The 19,045-nt window shown below is 37.2% G+C and overlaps 1 protein-coding gene across 4 annotated transcripts in view; it reads left to right on the top strand.

Annotated features, from left to right (window-relative positions):
* Positions 1-19,045, top strand: part of Cacna2d1 (calcium voltage-gated channel auxiliary subunit alpha2delta 1) — a 427,194-nt gene that overhangs the window by 389,551 nt on the left and 18,598 nt on the right. For 2 of the 4 annotated variants that reach the window (XM_021163868.2, XM_021163867.2), the window contains exons 22-32: positions 2,614-2,690; positions 3,897-3,917; positions 4,588-4,648; positions 8,816-8,913; positions 12,259-12,346; positions 13,696-13,758; positions 14,417-14,520; positions 15,346-15,432; positions 16,641-16,708; positions 17,537-17,575; positions 18,015-18,086. In XM_021163868.2, coding sequence (XP_021019527.1) covers positions 2,614-2,690; positions 3,897-3,917; positions 4,588-4,648; positions 8,816-8,913; positions 12,259-12,346; positions 13,696-13,758; positions 14,417-14,520; positions 15,346-15,432; positions 16,641-16,708; positions 17,537-17,575; positions 18,015-18,086 — 778 coding nt within the window. The remainder of the gene's footprint in view (positions 1-2,613; positions 2,691-3,896; positions 3,918-4,587; positions 4,649-8,815; positions 8,914-12,258; positions 12,347-13,695; positions 13,759-14,416; positions 14,521-15,345; positions 15,433-16,640; positions 16,709-17,536; positions 17,576-18,014; positions 18,087-19,045) is intronic. The other 2 variants (XM_021163870.2, XM_021163869.2) reach the window with 1 other exon arrangement.

Genomic DNA, 19,045 nt, shown 5'->3' with positions numbered 1-19,045 from the left:
TTTATACTCTTTGGTTGGTGATCTAGTCCCTGGAAACTCCGGGTGCCACCCATTTCTAACACAGCCTGTCTGCTCTGTCATTTTGCTGCTTCTGCAACACACTGTGCTCTGAATGAGCCATGGTCTCCTTAGTTTGCATGGTTTCCTCACTTAACCCTGTCCCAACCTCCAATGTTGGCCTTAAGTACATGCACGCCCTAATGTCTGGGCAGATAAATTCACAAATAACAAATAGATATCATGTTCTACCTACAGATGTATGATTTGATTAAATGAATGGCATACCAATTTCAGTACAGGTGGCTTCTGTTTTCCCAAATATAGGTGACACATTTTAAAATATAAAAAATTACTTATTTTACTATAATACACTATTATCTAAGGAGACATACTTTGATGGGGTAAACAATTTGAGTTGAAAACTGTATTATAGTCCATTTAATTCAGTTAACTGTGTTTATGTGAACCACCAAACTATTGCTTGGGCTCCATCATCCATCCCATGTCACTTGCTTTATTAAACTCTAATCTCTGAGAGAAAATAAAGAAGTCTTGTTGTATTGGGTTCATATTATGAGCTCAAGCAATCTTTGCATTTGACAGCATCATTGCCTTGGAATGTTGGTAAAGATCTTATCTGCAATATGTGGAAGAAACAACTGTTGGGCTGACTTGGAAATAGATATAACTATTTTTCTACAGAATGATTTGTTACTAGGAGTAACACTGTCAATCTTACAGGACAATACATCATGCATTTAATGTGCCAGTTTTAAAGCTTCCACTCGGATCCCCGTGGGTTGCTACACCACTTTTAGTGGTGCATAACATGTAACTGAAACTTATAGGGGGACACTGTAGCCTCCGTACGATATGGTGCTATCAGCTTTAATTAGAAATTCCTGATGATGATAAATGCTGATAAAGCAATAAAAATGCCCTAATTCCCCTTGAGAGAAATTTGTAGCAGACAGTTTTTAAATACGCAGTAATTGTGTTCTTCTGTAAATGGCCAGTGAACCATGAAAGGTCATCCTGCTTTCAGAAGAGTTGCATTGCTTGGTTTAGTTTTAGTCTCTGCCTTCCCTTGAATTTACCTATAAAATAAATGCAGAAATTTCCATTAAATCTCCATAACATTTTAGTTCTCTGACCTTTTCCCTTAAGCAGAATCTATGAATTACTTCATGGTGGTGAAAGCTTTGTGAATTGAGGGTAGCAAGCATATACTCATTTTTGGTGTCTTTATTGCAAAATTGAAATTTTGAAAGTAAACCTTAACATATGAACATGTATACAGGGAAATTTTAACATTTATATTCATAAGTCTGAGATTTTCTATTTGTTGCATTGTATATTGTCTACAAGTGACATGCAATCATATTCTAGCTTGGATTTCTCTTTCTGTATCTATGGATACAGAGGCCTTGGTTTACTTAAAGGATCTACACGTACCTAAGGAGATTCCAATTCCTAGAAAGGAACATGCTTTCTGGCCTGCCACTGATATTTGGTGTAATATTAAAAGCATGTTAACCAAGAGTTACTTTCAGTGCATAGTTTCATTGGTCATCTTAGAAATACATGCATTTCTTGCACCCACTTACATTCATGGCATATCAAATGTGGACAAATATCATTCCTATGTCTTACTGTGCATACTAGCAAAATTAGGAAGAAAAATTACTTCTGACAACTGCCTAATCTGAATTAGAAGCTCTAATATAGTTATCAAATATTCTATGAATTAGAAACTTCTAAGAGTGTAAGGTTACCTACCTGGTTGCTTCTCAGAAGCAAACATTCAAACAACGTGAGTGATAGATAGGCTTGCTTAACACTCTTTGTGACTAAAACATTTTGAAGTTGACCTAAGATTCCAGTGGAACTGTTCTTTGTTTAGGACATCTACTGTGAGACTAGATTAGCTTCGAGACTCAAATCTACTAAACTCAAATCCTACCCCTGTACACAACAGTATGCTAATCTTGTGCCATGTTCTTATTAATTCAGTTGTACAGTGAATTGTACAAATGAGTATGAAGCAAGTAAACAATCTCCATAAAGGGTCAGAGTTTGACCACATTGCCATAGGACCAGAGCTTTAAAACAATAGGTATTGAATTCCTCCAAAAAGTGTATTTCTGTGCATTGTCTAGTAGTGGCAATGGTAACTCTTTAATTTTTAATTATGGTTGATTCAAAGCATTTAACATTATGTATAATAAAGAGAATATATGATATTTTCTTTGTTTAAGTTTAAACCTTTTTTTTTTTCTTTTTTGCCCAAATCTGGAACATGTAATGACAGTGTCTGGAAAGGTACCAGGGATCCAAGGCATTCCTCCTCAGCTACCTTATGCCTGCATTAGGTAGATTATTACCTCCTTGCCTCTGAATTCCCTGTCCTATAGACAGCTGAATGACACTGTTTAGCAAGGTGGAAATTAAGAATTCTATTTGCTGAATGCATTCACTGGTCAGAGTAACATGTCCTCGCCTTCACATGAGGAAAGTCTTTGGATTTTCCCGTGAACTTGATGTGTCTTTTTTTTTTTAAGTTATGTTTCATTTTGTGTGTTTGTGTTTATGCTTCTCTTGTTTCTATTGCAGTTTGGCCTTGGTATTGCCAACCTACAGTTTTTACTATATAAAAGCCAAACTAGAAGAGACAATAACTCAGGCCAGATGTAAGTACTATGAAAGCAACTTCAGGGTCTATTTCTTATCTCCTGGTCACAAATGTTTATGCGTAGACTGTGGAATACCCGAGCCTTATAGATTTTTAGTAGGTATTATTATCAAATCTATAGCAATGATTCTAACCCATCCCAAACATGCAAGGAACAAGAAATATTCTACATGGATAGAATATGAGCAGGTACTCCAGTCTCACTGGCAGTCCGACCACCCTTCCCTGCCTTGCTATGTGCTCAGAGAATCATTGCAGTGCTGTCTCCTCTGTGCCTGTCGTTTTAAGGGTCTGTGAGCTGGTGTGAAATGTTTCACATGCTGATTCCAACGTAGTCTCGCTTCTGGTGCTGTGCTAACAAAGCTTTCCCTTTTCTTATCTTACCTTTTCATTTATTTATTGACTTATTTATTTTTCTTGTTTTTGCATTTGGCCAAAATAATGTGCTTGGCAAGTAGCTTTCTTTTTATAATCCAAATTAAATGTTTCAGTAACTCAAACGAATTCACCTTTAAGCATCCTTCGGAATGTGGAGTGATTAACATCAGCGCCTATTTCAAGTCATTGTTAAGTTTTATTTTGTTTTGGATGGCTAGATTTAGTTAACCAAAATGACCATCATATCCTTTGTAAACCACTCAATGTGTACTACCAACCTAAATTTTTTTCTGTTAGGATTCAGGACAGAAATACATCTGTATCTTTTACCAGCTTCCATCATTTCCCTGCCTGTTCTTTTGCTGTTTGCAGCAATGGTCGACACTTCTATATTGCAGATGATTAAAATATATATTTGCACTCTAATGTAATAGGTATGATGGTCTTTTAACAAGCACCAGTTTTGCATGACCTAGTTCTTTATGTGATAAAGGAGGGGATGACTAGTGAGTCTTTGCTGATTGGTAAGTGCTTCTGTTCAGAGCTGGCATCTTTGGTACCATACCCGCATCAACCACTCTGCCAAAACAGACCCTTGAAATAACCACAGTACAGAGAGGGGAAAAATAATAAAGTTGGCAGGGCATACCTTCCAGTCTTCAAAAATATGTGTTTTTTTTCCAAACTACAGCTATACATAAATGGACCTTTGATCTATGCACAATATTTTTATTCACAGTCATTGAATAAAATATTGTTTGTGACCCCCTTTACTTTACCCTCTTTTTTTTTGTTTCCCTGCTTTCTCTTTCTGATGGATTTACAGCAAAAAAGGGAAAAATGAAGGGCAAGTATTTCCTTGTTGCTCAATATCTTTCTGTTTAGTACAGCATTTTCACTAATATTTTCATTCCTATTGGATACTATCCTCTGTGCTTCACAGTTGCTAGATTTCCTCCATGACTTCCTGAAAGTTGGCAGCAGAACAGGGCAGGTGTGCCTGTGTTTGTTCATGCAACCTGTCACACTCAAGTTGGTTTTAATTTTTTTAGACTTAATGTCATGTTTCTTTTTACATCTTTCCACCTACTAATTCACACCTAACATAAGATTCTTATTACTTAACTAAATGCATGAATGAATTCATTCAAAGCATTTTATCATAATGTTGATAAAATTCTGCACTGTTATTTAAAAAACACTTGCTATAATATATGCAATAATACTTTAGGACTTTGGATATTTAAATGTATTAGAATTAGTAAATGGAAAAGTATAAGTAGAATTTTATGTTGAATTATTACTGTAATTGTCTAGTGACATTTACCCATTTTATGATCTTATTATGTTTGAAAGCATTGAGAATCTTGTCCGTTAATTTGTTTCAACTTGGGGATTTAAGTAGTCTGTTTAAATTTTTCTGACTAGGTGTTCCTTAGAATGCTTTTATGTTGTCACAGACCATTGAAGCATATGCTCTATATTATTTATCTAATCTTATATCATTACATTTTCAGATTCAGAAACCCTGAAGCCAGACAATTTTGAAGAATCTGGCTATACTTTCATCGCACCAAGGTTGGTTATGTTGTTTGAGTTTCATTTGTAATAACTCACATTGTTGGCTTAGTCCTTCAAAAAATTTCATAAATTGGATCAAGATTACTCTAGCTTCATTCTGGGTTAAATTATGGAACTAAAGGGACAATAACTTTTAAGCTTCCAATATCCTATTTATTCATTAAAATTCCTGCTATGGTTTAAGTTCTTGTAGAGCAATTGATATAGACGGTGCAGTGTGATAAATCAGGTGCACAGTGGCAGATGGGACAGAGAGGCTTTGGTCTGCTGGAATAAAAAATTGCATCCAGTATTAGAGAATTGTCTATTGGAGGTTGTATAGTTTATACATACTTAAGCACAAAGGTACTCCATAGATATAATTATCTTGTGAGCATATACACAGACACACATGTATACACACACACATATATATGCATACATATACGCACACACACATATATGCATACATACATACATACATACACACACATATATATGCATATATATACATATATATGCCCACATACTTAAATATGGAATGTTTTAAGCTCATAATGATATTTTCATATACTTGACAAAGACTTTTAGATGGTAAATTTTTCTTGGAGAACAATTTTTTGCTATATTTATATATTGAAAACTTAGCAGTATGCATGCAACAGGCAACCTAGTTTGGTATTAAGTTTTTGAGTTTTGACTTTTTAAGTTGATAATGCAAACCATTGATTTTGAACCCAAGGCATTATCTCCCCTAGATGGTTGTATCTGTCATTGTGATTGGCCCTGATTGCTTCTAATAGCTTAACCAGAGCACTTTTGTCTTCTGAGTTCACCTATATGAGGCAACGGTACTGTGTCTCTTCTTGTGGACCAGCTATCCCAGCCTGGCCTTCTTTCCCTTGATGATGCAGTAGAGGACTCCATCTTGCAACACAGAAAGCAGAAAAACCACAAGCTTTATGGGGTCTACATAATATGCAATCATTGCCATCTGAGCTTGTTTGTTCTATTCAAAGTAGTGTCAGTTTTGATTACAGATCTAAGCACAGATGGTGTCTTAGTAGAGACATTCCTTTTGCCAGCAGCTTTCTTCTCAGTGTAGATCTACTGCCTCTTTCTCTTCAGCCACTCTGTGTCTCACCTGCACAACATTACTTAAGGGCAACCTTAAGCATCTAGGCAGTTGATGGTCCAGAGCCTTGGTGAACTGGTTAATTTCAGGAGATACTTGGAACAGGTCATAACAGATAGCCCTTTGGAGGAATACTCTGTTGTACTGAGGGCATTGACAAAGTGGGTTACATCTCTTTGGAGTTGGATGTTCTGTCCAATGCTAAAGTTCTTAGGCCTTTTCTCAAAACAGGATTCACCACCATTTGTTTTCTTGCATCTTTTTGACAGTAGGGGCCAAAAGCCATGTTTTTCATCTTGTTTTGTTTTCATTTTGGTGTCTCATGCAGCTGGAGGGGAGGAAAAATGCATTGCCTCATGATGTGTGTGTGTGTGTGTGTGTTATGTAATAACTTTGTGTCACTATAATCTGTGTGTCACTAATTTGTGTATGTGGGTATATAAGCATGTGCATTCGGAAGCCAGAGATCTTTCACTATTGCTTTCTACCTTGTTCCTGGAGACAGGGTCTCTCGTTGAATCTGAAGCTTGAGTTCTCTGCTAGCCTTAGATAAAGAAGCTCCTAGGATCTTCCTGTCTTCCTCTCCCAAGTCTTGAGATTCCAAGTATGCTTAGTGATGCCCAACCTCATCCAATAATTTTCATTTGAACGTATCTTACTAATCTATTTAATTTGTTATTAATCTAGGCTAAAATATCTAAAAATGATTCCATTATTATTTTTTTCTGTTGCCCATATGCAGAAATTTTTCACAATACCTTAAAAAGGGTTCCTAAAGTTATTTAAAGTTAACCCTTTATTTCTACAAATGAAAATGACTACATTCTGCCACTATTTGAAAATTGGTAGTATTTGTACCATTTTGGAAAATCGCAGTTAAGAAAGCTGATCCTCATCTTTGGGAGAGAGTTTCTCCTTTATGTGTGCTGTGGGCAGAGTTGCTCATCGCCTCCGTCCTCTTTGCCATCTCTCTCCTGATGTTCCAAGGTTTTAATTTTCTTGGCCCTCTCCAGCTGCAGATGCAAGGTTCTCCTATGAGCCTCAGTCCTACCTCTCACAGTGAAGGAGCTGAGAACTGTGCTTACCTAGGCTCTTGTCTAATGGGAGTCCATCTTTGAGCCGCAAGTCATGCATGAATTCCTCACCTACAAGTTGGGGTGATGTCTCCCAAATCTATCATGACAGTCCTAACTGCTAGAAACAACAGGCACAAGTGGCTTGTCGACATTGCAGTAGAGGATTGAACAGATCTCTTGCCAGTCTTTGTCCACCCTCGTATTTCCACATAAGACATTCATGTGTCAGGAAAGCCTAACAGGAATATTTCTCCAATGTGCTTCCAATTCGGAGTCTTGTAAATATTTGTCCCACTTGGAAAGCTCTACTTGTGTTGCTTTTATGAAGAAAATATAATTTTCCCAATGTACAATCTTGAGACATGGTAGTTGTCCTGGCCTGCTCCCTTCTGCTGATGTCTAACTGATCCTCGAGCCTTGCCAGTTCAATCTTAGGATCTATGTATATTTCTATCACTCTCTAGCTATTCTGCCCTAGTGCAAGCCAAGGCCTTTTGTTCATAGAGCAGCATCTGAATGGATCTTACATTTCCTGCATTTGCTCTAGCTTTCCAATCCTGTGACTAGAAAGAGGATTTAAACTGTAATGGCATCATTCTCAACTGCTAATTACTAACCAGTGGCTCTGCATTGTTATGGTGATTATCTGGGCTGTATTCCATGGCTTTCAAGTGCTCTGTCATCTCGGTTCAGGGTTCTCTTGCGGTTCCCTTTACTATAAACTAGGAGCTTGCAGACTGGCTGCCTGTTTATTAAAGTGCAGAAAGTCACATTTTCTTATGTACTGTTTCTGGCAGCTACACTATCTTTCTAATTTGATTACTGCTGTCCTAAAGAACTCTGACCAAAAGAGACTTGAGAGAAGAAAGGATTTTTTTAGATTACAATTGCGAGTTATGGTCAATTTTAGTGGGGGAGAATGGGTGGGAATTTAAGCTGGAACTTGAAACAGAAACTGTGGAAGAACACGGCCTTTTGACCAGCTCACAGGACTTGCTTATCTACCTTTTTCATACAGGATAAGATTACTTGCAACGGGAATGGTTCCACCCACAGTGGGATCAACCTTCCTGCATCAGTTAACAGTCAAAACATAAATCTACAGATATGCCCACTGGCCAAATGGACCTCTGCAAAGTCCAGCAACTGAGATTTCCTCACTTAATTCACTCTAGTCTGTGTAAAGTTGACCATTAAAGCCATCCAAGGTTGTAGTTCAGTGTTCATCATCTAAGACTCATTTAAGATAGTCTGGGCTTCAAAGGGTTTAGGTACTCCTACAGCTCCTCTGGCTCTGCCACCCCCAGCACACACATCATATCTAGTAGCCTCAGGCCAACTACACTTCACACTGTCCTTTGCAATCATCCATTGGTCATGATATCTCTAAGGTTCCTACTGTAATGATGGCCAGACTCAACTACATAGCAAATTCTAGGCCTACATAGAAAGACTGTGTCTCAAACACACCACAAGATAAAACAAACAAGCTAAGCTGGCATCCCTGTCTTTTCTAACAGCCTATTCTGGGGACATATTTTCTTAATATCCCTTAAAGTAAGTCAAGAATTTAAGATATTTGTAAACCTGTAAAACATTCTCGTGTTGCTTTGATATTAAAATACAGATTGCTATACAAAAGTATGTTGATATGTATTCAGCTTATTAATTTTATAATGAATAAACATTTTAACTGTGTTAATTATTGAATGAAATTTATAGAGCCACATTTACCATGATATTTTAGTAAGTACATCTGTGCTAAGCACCCACTCTCCAAAGGCTGGGCAGTGAATATAGACTGTTCATAGACCCAATATTTACTAACAGTGAACTGGTATATTTTAGATATAAGAAAATGGGGATAATAAAATCAATCATTTGCAAACCCATACATCCAATAAATGATGTTTCAGAAAACTATAAAGATGTAAGGTTTTTATTTTAATAATTTAAATATTCCATTTTTTTCAGGGAATACTGCAATGATCTTAAACCTTCAGATAATAACACTGAATTTCTTTTGAATTTCAATGAATTTATTGATAGGAAAACTCCAAACAACCCCTCCTGTAAGTATACATGTATTTCTAGCTCTTGACTTGGTGCTGGTCTCTAAAAGAGTCAGTTTGCTACGTCTGATCAAGTCTTGGGGTAATCATATCATCTTATTAGTGGGCTAGTTTTGCTTTTTTATTAACTGTATGAATTTTTAGTGGTACTATGCAATAAATTGGTCCTTAACTTTTTATATTAAGGCAATATCACACTTGAAAGTAGTTAGTTGAGGTGCTCATCCTAGCTCCTTTCACATATAGAAAATTTGGTTTTGAAAAGTGGAGAGGTTCATTACAGTGAATACACTTGCTATGTAGAGAAAAATGGGTCCATTCTTTGAATGTGTTATGTCTTTAAATTTATGTTTTCTTATGGATAGAATATAAACAGTAATCACCTATGAGTTTTCTTTCTTTATGACTTAGTTTGATGACAAACAACTTTGTCAAAAAAAATATACTTCTGTAGTTGCATCCCTCATGAAATAAAACTGGTAGATGAAGACAATTTTAAAAATTAATTTTCATTATCATAATTGTCTCTTCACTAAATCGATAACAATATTTTCTGAATATTTTGCTCAGAAACTTAGGTTATGGGCTTTTAAACATTCGAGAATAAAAGAAATTTTCATCCTAAAAATTGCTTCTACTAATTCAATATTTAGATATAACTCAAGTGGTAAATAAGAAAGGAAAAGCAAATGCATATCACAATTTACCCCGGGAAATAGAATTTGAAAAAAAAATGAAGAAATAGATGAGATATATACTTCCTCCCTTTCTCTTTCCTTTTCCCTTTTTAAAAAGCAATTCCTTGTAGCAGGAAAGGCGAAACAACGTACTTCTATCAGTTATCAAAGCCAGAAAACCACCTTGCTGTTTCTTTTAAATTTTTTATTGGTTATTTTATTTATTTACATTACAAATGCTATCCCCATTTCTGGTTTCCCCTCCGCAAACACTCTATCCCATCCCCCCTCACCCCTGCTTCTATGAGGGTGCTCACCTACTCACCTACTCCTACCTTACTGCCCTAGCATTCCCCATATGCTGGGGCATTGAGCCTTTACAGGGCCAAGGGCTTCACCTCCCACTGATGCCAGATAAGGCCATCCTCTGCTACATATGCAGCTGGAGCTATGGGTCCTTTCATGTGTACTCTTTGGTTGGTGGTTTAGTCCCTGCAAGCTCTGGGGGATCTAGTAGGTTGATAGGTTCTTCTTCCTATGTGGTTGCAAACCCATTTCAACTCCTTCAGTCCTTCTCCTAATTCCTTCATTGAGGTCCCCATGCTCAGTCTGATGGATGGCTATGAGCATCCACACCTGTATTGGTCAGGCTGTGGCAGAGCCTCTCAGTAGACAGCTCTATCAGGCTCCTGTACCAAGTACTTCTTGGCATCAGCAGTAATGTCTGGGTTTGGTGTCTGCATATGGGATGGACTGTCGCTCCAACTCAAATTTATGTTGGAAAACTATCTGAATTGTTCCATCTCATCTCTGCCCCTTACATAAGTTAGACTGATATTAGTGAAGACCATATATTCCTTATTTGGATCAGATTGCTTTTATCTTGAATGTGAGAAGAAAGTACCTTTAGTTGGCTCAGAGTTTCACATCCTGAGATCAGACAAAGAGGCAAAATGAGTAAGATATGCTCTGTGATCTTGGGTCCTCATTTCCTACTCCCTCTGTGGAGAAGCATGCTCACCAGTTATTCCAGAAATGGCAGGTGAAAGCCCGTGCTCTTGAACTGATATTGCTACATTCAAAACCCAGTTTTATGATGGTGCTGGTAGAGGGTAATTCTATCCCTTTCCCTTGCTCCAAGACACACTCGAAAATGGACATTTATAGGAGGTTTTAAGTCCAGTTTATGCTCTGAAAATATTATGTTCCACTGTGGATTGTGAAAGAGATAAAGGACCTTCTCCTTATTTAAAAAAGGTGAAAGTAGACAGGGACTTTTTTGTTTTATGTTTTTACTTGATAATTTCATTTAATAACCCTAGCTCCATGAGAGTATAAGTATATTGCAAATACATAAATACAAATATGTACATACAAGCATACATGTATATATATAATGGTGTGGAACCACATATTAAACTACAGAAACAAACGAAACACAGAAAACGGAAAGTCATTTCTTTGTTTCCTAAAACATCATACAGCAGACGTCTTTTTGAATTTTCATCTATTTATTTTTAATTTAAGGTTTTCTCCAGAGTTTCATCCATGAGCACTGTATTCACATCCTTTCCTCCCTTTCCTTTCCTTTCCTTTCCTTTCCTTTCCTTTCCTTTCCTTTCCTTTCCTTTCCTTTCCTTTCCTTTCCTTTCCTTTCCTTTCCTTTCCTTCCTTCCTTCCCTTCCCTTCCCTTCCCTTCCCTTCCCTTCCCTTCCCTTCCCTTCCCTTCCCTTCCCTTCCCTTCCCTTCCCTTCCCTTCCCTTCCCTTCCCTTCCCTTCCCTTTCCTTTCCTTTCCTTTCCTTTCCTTTCCTTTCCTTTCCTTTCCTTTCCTTTCCTTTCCTTTCCTTTCCTTTCCTTTCCTTTCCTTTCCTTTCCTTTCCTTTCCTTTCCTTTCCTTTCCTTTCCTTTCCTTTCCTTTCCTTTCCTTTCCTTTCCTTTCCTTTCCTTTCCTTTCCTTTCCTTTCCTTTCCTTTCCTTTCCTTTCCTTTCCTTTCCTTTCTTCATGCCTCCCACCTCCCCATCAAGTTCATAACCTCTTATTTTCAATTATTAGTGCCACATATCTATGAGTATATAGATATTTAAGATATATGTCTTAAATATCCAAATCTGCATATATATGTATACATATGTGTGTGTATATTATACACAGACACCTATGCACATATATACAAATACAGTCACACATACAACCTCCTGTGTCCAGTTAGTGTTGTTCATATGAATATGTGCTGATGACAAGGAATTGAATATCCTGTCAGAGCCTTGTCCCTGGAGATGACTGATTGTCTCTTTCTCAGCAGTCACTATTTGCCATGTAAAGTTTCCCCTCTCCATGTGTCTCTGTTAGTGTCACTGTGCATGTCTTGGTTAGGCAACATTACTGGTCAGTTCTCATAGGCACCACTTTCTTATCATGTCTAGGTCTCAGGTGCCTTTTGATAAACATTTTTTCTTGGTACTGACTGGCTTTTGTAATATTAATTCATTCATGTCCCCAATAAGTAAGACAAGATAAATGATTTTAAAATACAAAATTTATGTGAAATATTCTTGAATATCTACTGAACTTGTTTTGAAAATAGTAAGTATATTTGTTTCATTATAAATTAGAATTAAAAACCTATTTGAGTTTAATTAAAGGAATCTCTCTTTTTTCTGTGTTAGGTAATACAGATTTGATTAATAGAATCTTGCTGGATGCAGGTTTTACAAATGAACTTGTCCAAAATTATTGGAGTAAGCAGAAAAATATGTAAGTATTTGTTATAGTTAATAAAAGTATATATTTTGTATTTCTGTTTCATATCTCCCTGGAAACTTTTAGATAATGCTTCTCATAGATTCAGTTAGTTATTTAGCTTTAGGAATGATGTCTCAGGAAGTCATGTTAGCAATTGTTGAGGAGTTGCATTTTCAGTTGTGAGTGTAACCCAGTAGTAAGGACTACTGGGCATTTGTGAGTGCTTGTGTTAACATGGCTAGAGCATACTAAAGAGACATGATTGCGTATGTGTGTCCCTGGCAAAATGTGTTTCCTACTGGCTGTTCACTTCCCACACACACTGTACTACTTACAGTGGAAGTGCAGAGTTCCTCAAGGTGGTTCTCATCATAACCTCTTCTCCACTCCTTTCCTAGTCAACCTCTTTTTTTTTTTGATTTTTTTTATTTTTGTTTTTGATTTTTAATATTTTTATTACATATTTTCCTCAATTACATTTCCAATACTATCCCAAAAGTCCCCCATAGCGCCCCCCACTTCCCTACCCACCCATTCCCATTCTTTTGGCCCTGGCATTCCCCTATATTGGGGCATATAAAGTTTGCAAGTCCAATGGGCCTCTCTTTCCATTGATGGCCGACTTGATGCTAGATAGTCCTCCTCACCATGTTTCTGCCTCTTCTTCATAAACAAGGCCCTAAAATACTATTTTTCAGGAATTACAGTGACTAAGTTTTGTGCATTAGTGCTTCCCAGTACTGTTCCCAGTTCTAAGTCTATCACCCCTACAAGGCATCCCTGCCTCAGCCCTGTTTCTAAAGTGTACATGTAGTGATGAAGATACTGATGGAGCTTGAAGACAACGATGCTGGTCCATGTCTCTCATCCCAGCCCTTAGGAAGTGAAGCAGAGGGTGCTACACTTGTTTAACTGCCGTATGCATAGACCAAATCCTGCCTCAGAGAGGTGGGGGAGGACGATTCTCAAGCACAAGCTTCCAAACCTCCCATAGGCAGATTCTTTAAGAAACTTGTACTGGAGACTGGACTTCATGTTGTTGTTTTCCCTTTCTCTTATCCAGTTCTCACAAGTAGACACCAGACACGTTTCCTAACTTTCTCTCATACATACTTTTCTCTATACACTGAGGTCCTCTGTAGTCCCTACTAACTGCTAGTCAGTCTTCAAAGGACAGCCCCATCCTTCTTTCTTCTAAAATGACTCTTAGATATGTTAACAGTGATTGTTTAATGGGGTTTTAATTTCATAGGTTATTAACCTACCTTTGTGTGTGTGTGTGTAATTTTTATTACGAGCACCTTGCTTAGCATTGAACAGCTTATTGTTTCAAATGTTCTCCTTTTATTTTCCACTTTCAGTAAAGGAGTGAAGGCACGCTTTGTGGTGACAGACGGTGGGATTACGAGAGTTTATCCTAAAGAGTAAGTTCACATAACATCTGTAAAAATAAGTTCATCGCCACGGCCTGTGCCAAGGCTCTGGATGTTGCCATGTAAGGAAGCTACTCTTTGGGAAAACTGATCACTGTTAGCATATTAAATTGCAGTATTGTTTAAAATGTTTATATTAATAAAATATTCCATTTGCCTGAACAATGGCAGTTGCTTGTCATCTTTGTGTATCTATACATATATATATATATATATCTCCATTACAAAATGTGAGAGAGCTTAAAAGAGATGTTTCACTTTGTAGATGGAGTCCAGCTGGTTAGATGAGCATAATGTGACCTCCAGCAGCATCAGTGTAGTGAAAGCATCCTTGCTTGCATTGTTCGTCCATGCCTCATATCCCTTGCTATCTTAGGAACACTTCCTGCAGGGAGCTGAATAGGTACCAAAGCTCATTAGTATTAATGAACTGACTTATCCATGGTTTCTTGACAGGGCGTAGGCTTTTTCTTATTCTTATTACGCTGATGTATTGCTTAGTAATGAGTATTAGTTACACTATCCATACCTGACTTCCTTAGATAGACCTGCATAGGAGACATGTCTGTAGAGCTGTATATCCACAAAAGGAATTCCGATTATCATGTACCTTAAGGAATATAAATGATGAAAGCCATTTCCTCCCTAGGGCTGGAGAAAATTGGCAAGAGAACCCAGAGACGTATGAGGACAGCTTCTACAAACGGAGCCTAGATAACGATAACTATGTTTTCACTGCGCCCTACTTTAACAGTGAGTCTTCTTGGGAATTTAGCCTTCTCAGGTCCTTTTATGTGTTAAATGATTTTTTCTATGAATATATTTTGTTAACTGCCTGGAATAATCATCATTAAGTATATAATACGTACAAGAGACTGGACAAACAGAAAAGAAACACCCATTTAGGTAGAGAAATAGAATTCATGCGCAGCAAGAGGTCATCTAGCAATGCAGAGCTAGCATCTCTAGCAGGCATGCAGGGTAAGTAGAAACATATGGGGCTAATCCCGTGTATTTCAACCACTGCCTTCAAACATGGCTAATGAATGAAATTGGTTGGTGTATAGTGATGAATTGCATCTTACCTGTGTTAATTGTGTAATTTGCTATCTATAAAAATGAATAGCCTATCTTTTAAATAATTTGTACGGTTCCCTCCTGGGAGGGGGCTCTTTAGTTCAACCCTTCACCATCTGTATACATAGTTATTTTATTACTTCCATTTTGAAAATGAGGAAACTGAAATTCTTAAGATTTCAGAGCTGTGCCCACAGACACGTATCTCATGTAAGGCAAAGCCTCTTCTGTGAGTGTATGACCATTCCTTTAATTTCCCTCCAGCAGCCTCCCCAACAACTGGAAAATATTACACAACTGTGATTGGACATATGTCCATTACAGTATGGAAGTAGATAAAATCAAGTTGAATTATTCCTGTCAGTAAACAAATAAAGTCAATTCATGATTATTCAAATTTTCTTGCTCTATTCAGGAAGAAAAGAGGGAGCCGGATCCTTTTTAAAAGCAGGATGCTTCACTCGTGCCTCATCTAGTTTAGCCTGTTTCCTTTTCTTTCAGAAAGTGGACCCGGTGCGTATGAATCTGGAATTATGGTAAGCAAAGCTGTAGAACTGAATATCCAAGGAAAACTTCTTAAGCCTGCAGGTAAGCATCTACATTACTTGTACATGTGTGCAAGCTTAAACAAACATTGCGTTACATCATCAACCGAAGTCATCTATGGGGAAGATCCAAACTTAAAATCTGGCATTGTGCCAACACTGCTAATCCTGTCAGTCTCTCCTATTTTCAAACACATGAAATACTTGTGCCAATGCTGTACATATTTATAATCATTTAAACATGAAATAATTTTGACATATCTGTATACTAGACTAACTCTGTAGCTGCTTAAAAGAATTAGGGCTGGATCTGTGTAAAGCATTCAAGTATTTGGAAAAAATTTAAATCAACCAAGCAAATGAAAACATAGACCAGTACAAGTGAGAACTGGAAATGAACTGTAGTGAATGGATACAATAAAATAGAGTCTAACACAGTATGACTCAGTATTCATCATATGACAGAATTGTTTGCTGCTATGTTCAGAGAGACCAGATGGAAGAGAGGAAGTTGAGTGTCTGCTCCTAGGAACAACGTTACTGTGCCAGTGGTTCACCTACTAGGAATCACTGCAGTTGACTAGTTCATTCGCCTTTCCCTTGATGGCTACTTTACTTCCTTCTTATTCGCTCAGCTGCCCCTCTCTCCCAAGATCTCATATACTCATCTATCCACTCTATCAACAAATGTTTCATAAGAGTCTGATGCTTGAACTTGTAGGATGAGAGAAACCTTTTATATGTACTGCTCAAATGAGCTCATACTTTTAAGATCAGCACTCACATTGTTTTTAGGTAATACAATTAATTAATTGGACAGCCAGGTGGTGATTATTTTAATTTTTTTTTACTTGTAATGTAAAATACAGTTTATGGCAGTGGCCTTCAGCCATCCTAAAGCTGTAACCCCTTAATATGGCTCTTCATGTTGTGGTGAAACTAACCACAAAATTACATTTGTTGCTACTTCATAGCTGAAGTTTTGCTACTGTTATGAACTGTAATGTAAGGATTTTGGAGGTAGAGGTTTGCCAAGGAGTTGAGGCCCACAGGTTGAGAGCCACTTGTTTATGGCTTAGTTTAAAGACTACAAGCACTATTTCTTAAAGACACTGAAAACCAAGTCTCTGTAAAAACCCTACACTGAACGAAAGTTTATTGGCTAGTTTATAAGTTGTGTAAGCTGTTACACTGCAAAGATGCTATTATAGCAATTATAACTTCAAATTAATTTACATTATTTTTTTTCAGTTGTGGGAATTAAAATTGATGTAAATTCCTGGATAGAAAATTTTACCAAAACTTCAATCAGGGATCCGGTAAGATTTTTTCAAAGTTATTAAAATATGATTAATTGCCTTATTACTCACATAAGTAAATATGATCCTTGTGTAGGGACAAAGTAAATTTCCAATGCCACTATGCATAAATAAAAAATAGGAATCCCTGTTTTCAATATTTGCTTTGTCCTAGGCAATGACATGGAAATCGTTTTAGCTTGACAACTTGAAATGCTCATACAGATATATATTGATAGATATTTTTTGGTTTTAAAATAGAACTAGCATCTTTTTTCTTATAAACTGTGATTATGTAATCTTATTTAGATTAGCTAAAATTATTTCAGGCTGCTGTTGCATTACAAGAAGGTACCTATTAAATGTAACTGGGTTTTTTGGTTTGTTTGCTTGTGTTTTTTGGTTTTTTTGGTGGGGAGTTTCATTTATTTTTTTTATTACGTATTTTCCTCAGTTACATTTCCAATGCTATCCCAAAAGTCCTCCATACCCTCCCCCCTACCCACGCATTCCCACTTTTTGGCCCTGGCGTTCCCCTGTACTGGGGCATATAAAGTTTGCAAGTCCGATGGGCCTCTCTTTCCAGTGATGGCCGACTAGGCCATCTTTTGATACATATGCAGCTAGAGTCAAGAGCTCCGGGGTACTGGTTAGTTCATAATGTTGTTGCACCTATAGGGTTGAAGATCCCTTTAGCTCCTTGGGTATTATCTCTACCTCCTCCATTGGGGGCCCTGTGATCCATCCAATAGCTTACATATGCAGCTAGAGTCAAGAATAACTGGTTTTAAAATGTGAAAATGATTTTATTTATTTATTTACTTATTTACTTATTTATTTATTTTTTAGTGTGCTGGTCCAGTTTGTGACTGCAAAAGAAACAGTGATGTAAGAAAACTTTTTAAAATACATTTGACTGTAGTGTATTTGTTTCTCTTGGTTGCTGAATAACAGACATGTCAAAGATTAAAGAGATCCAGAGAATTTGTTTTTATCTAATGCTACTAAATTCTATAGAAAACTAATTTATATGGATACTTTCAATGCTTCTTCAGAAAATATTTATATCCCGAGGGAAGGAGAAGAGCCATGTTCATGTGGGCCATAATCTGGTTAGTGTTGGTGAAGGTGGAGCCTTTTGAACATCTTCAACTTTATTTGTTCTTCAGGGAGTTTCTAAACAAAGCATCCTATGGGTCACAAAACCAGTCTGGGTTGGGGAAATGAACTCAATACTGATGATATACTTTCAAATTATCTGTGTCCTCTGGGGACATGATGGAGCAGCTGCTGACCTTCCTAAACATCTGTTGCTTCCTTCTCATAGGTAATGGACTGTGTCATTCTAGATGATGGTGGATTTCTTTTGATGGCAAATCACGATGATTACACTAATCAGGTATGAAATGCAGTTTCCAAGGCGACTATCTATGATGCAAATTGAAAAACCCCTTAGGTTTTTTTAGAAACTGATGACTTGTTTCATTTCCATCTTCAAGAGATGAAAAGGTCACCTCTTAATAGCAAATCTAGCTCTCCTTTGGTCATTGACTTTACTTTTAGATAACAGGAGTCACCATTAAAGCAGGGAGTTGAGGATTTTAAAATGAAATGAACTTGCCTAAATTCTTTCAACAATTCAGAAATTTGCTAAACAATCAGAAAATTGTTAAAAAACACAGTTTGGTAATATCTTAAGTTCTCATATGGCCAGAAGCACTTTCTAGACCAAAACATGCAAATTGGTCACAAAAAGCTATGCGTTCTGTCTCGACATCTCTAGGTTTTCTGTTTATCCAAAGATTTCCTAGCACTAGCCGTTTCTTCTGACCAAGCTAGGAGTTTATGATTGTTCCTTTCTTGAGGCTACCAATTCAGGGCACAGACCACTGGGTGAGTTTTCAGTCTCACCCATCCTCTGGTAGCGTACCCTTCACTTCTCCTGAAGATGCTTACCATTGAAAGCTATGGGGTTTTGTACATGGTTATTACTAAAAGTCAAGCCACTTAAAGGATCTACCATTCTCAATTACTTAGTCTTGTGTGGTAAGAGAACCTATATGTACCTTTTGTTGATTTCTAGCATACAATTAAATGTTACTATTGCTATCTCTTGACAGTTTTACCCAAGGGACTGAAACTGTTCACTTCATTTCCTGCTTCTAACCCCCTCTTGTCACCAGGGACATCTTATTGTGACACCGGGGACATCTTATTGTGATTTCTTGTGCTTAGTAGTAGGTTAGGTTCCATTCCTCCCCAAAGCATAATTCTCCATTAGAGTCCCTGAATAAGGAGAGTCCTTAATTTAATCTTGATTTAATCTTGAACATTGGCAGAGGCAGGTTGTCATTTGCT

Source organism: Mus caroli, unplaced genomic scaffold, assembly GCF_978045245.1.
Source record: "Mus caroli unplaced genomic scaffold, Mus_caroli_1 scaffold_4, whole genome shotgun sequence".
Lineage (NCBI taxonomy): Eukaryota > Metazoa > Chordata > Mammalia > Rodentia > Muridae > Mus > Mus caroli.
This window is presented reverse-complemented; position numbering and strand designations above follow the sequence as displayed.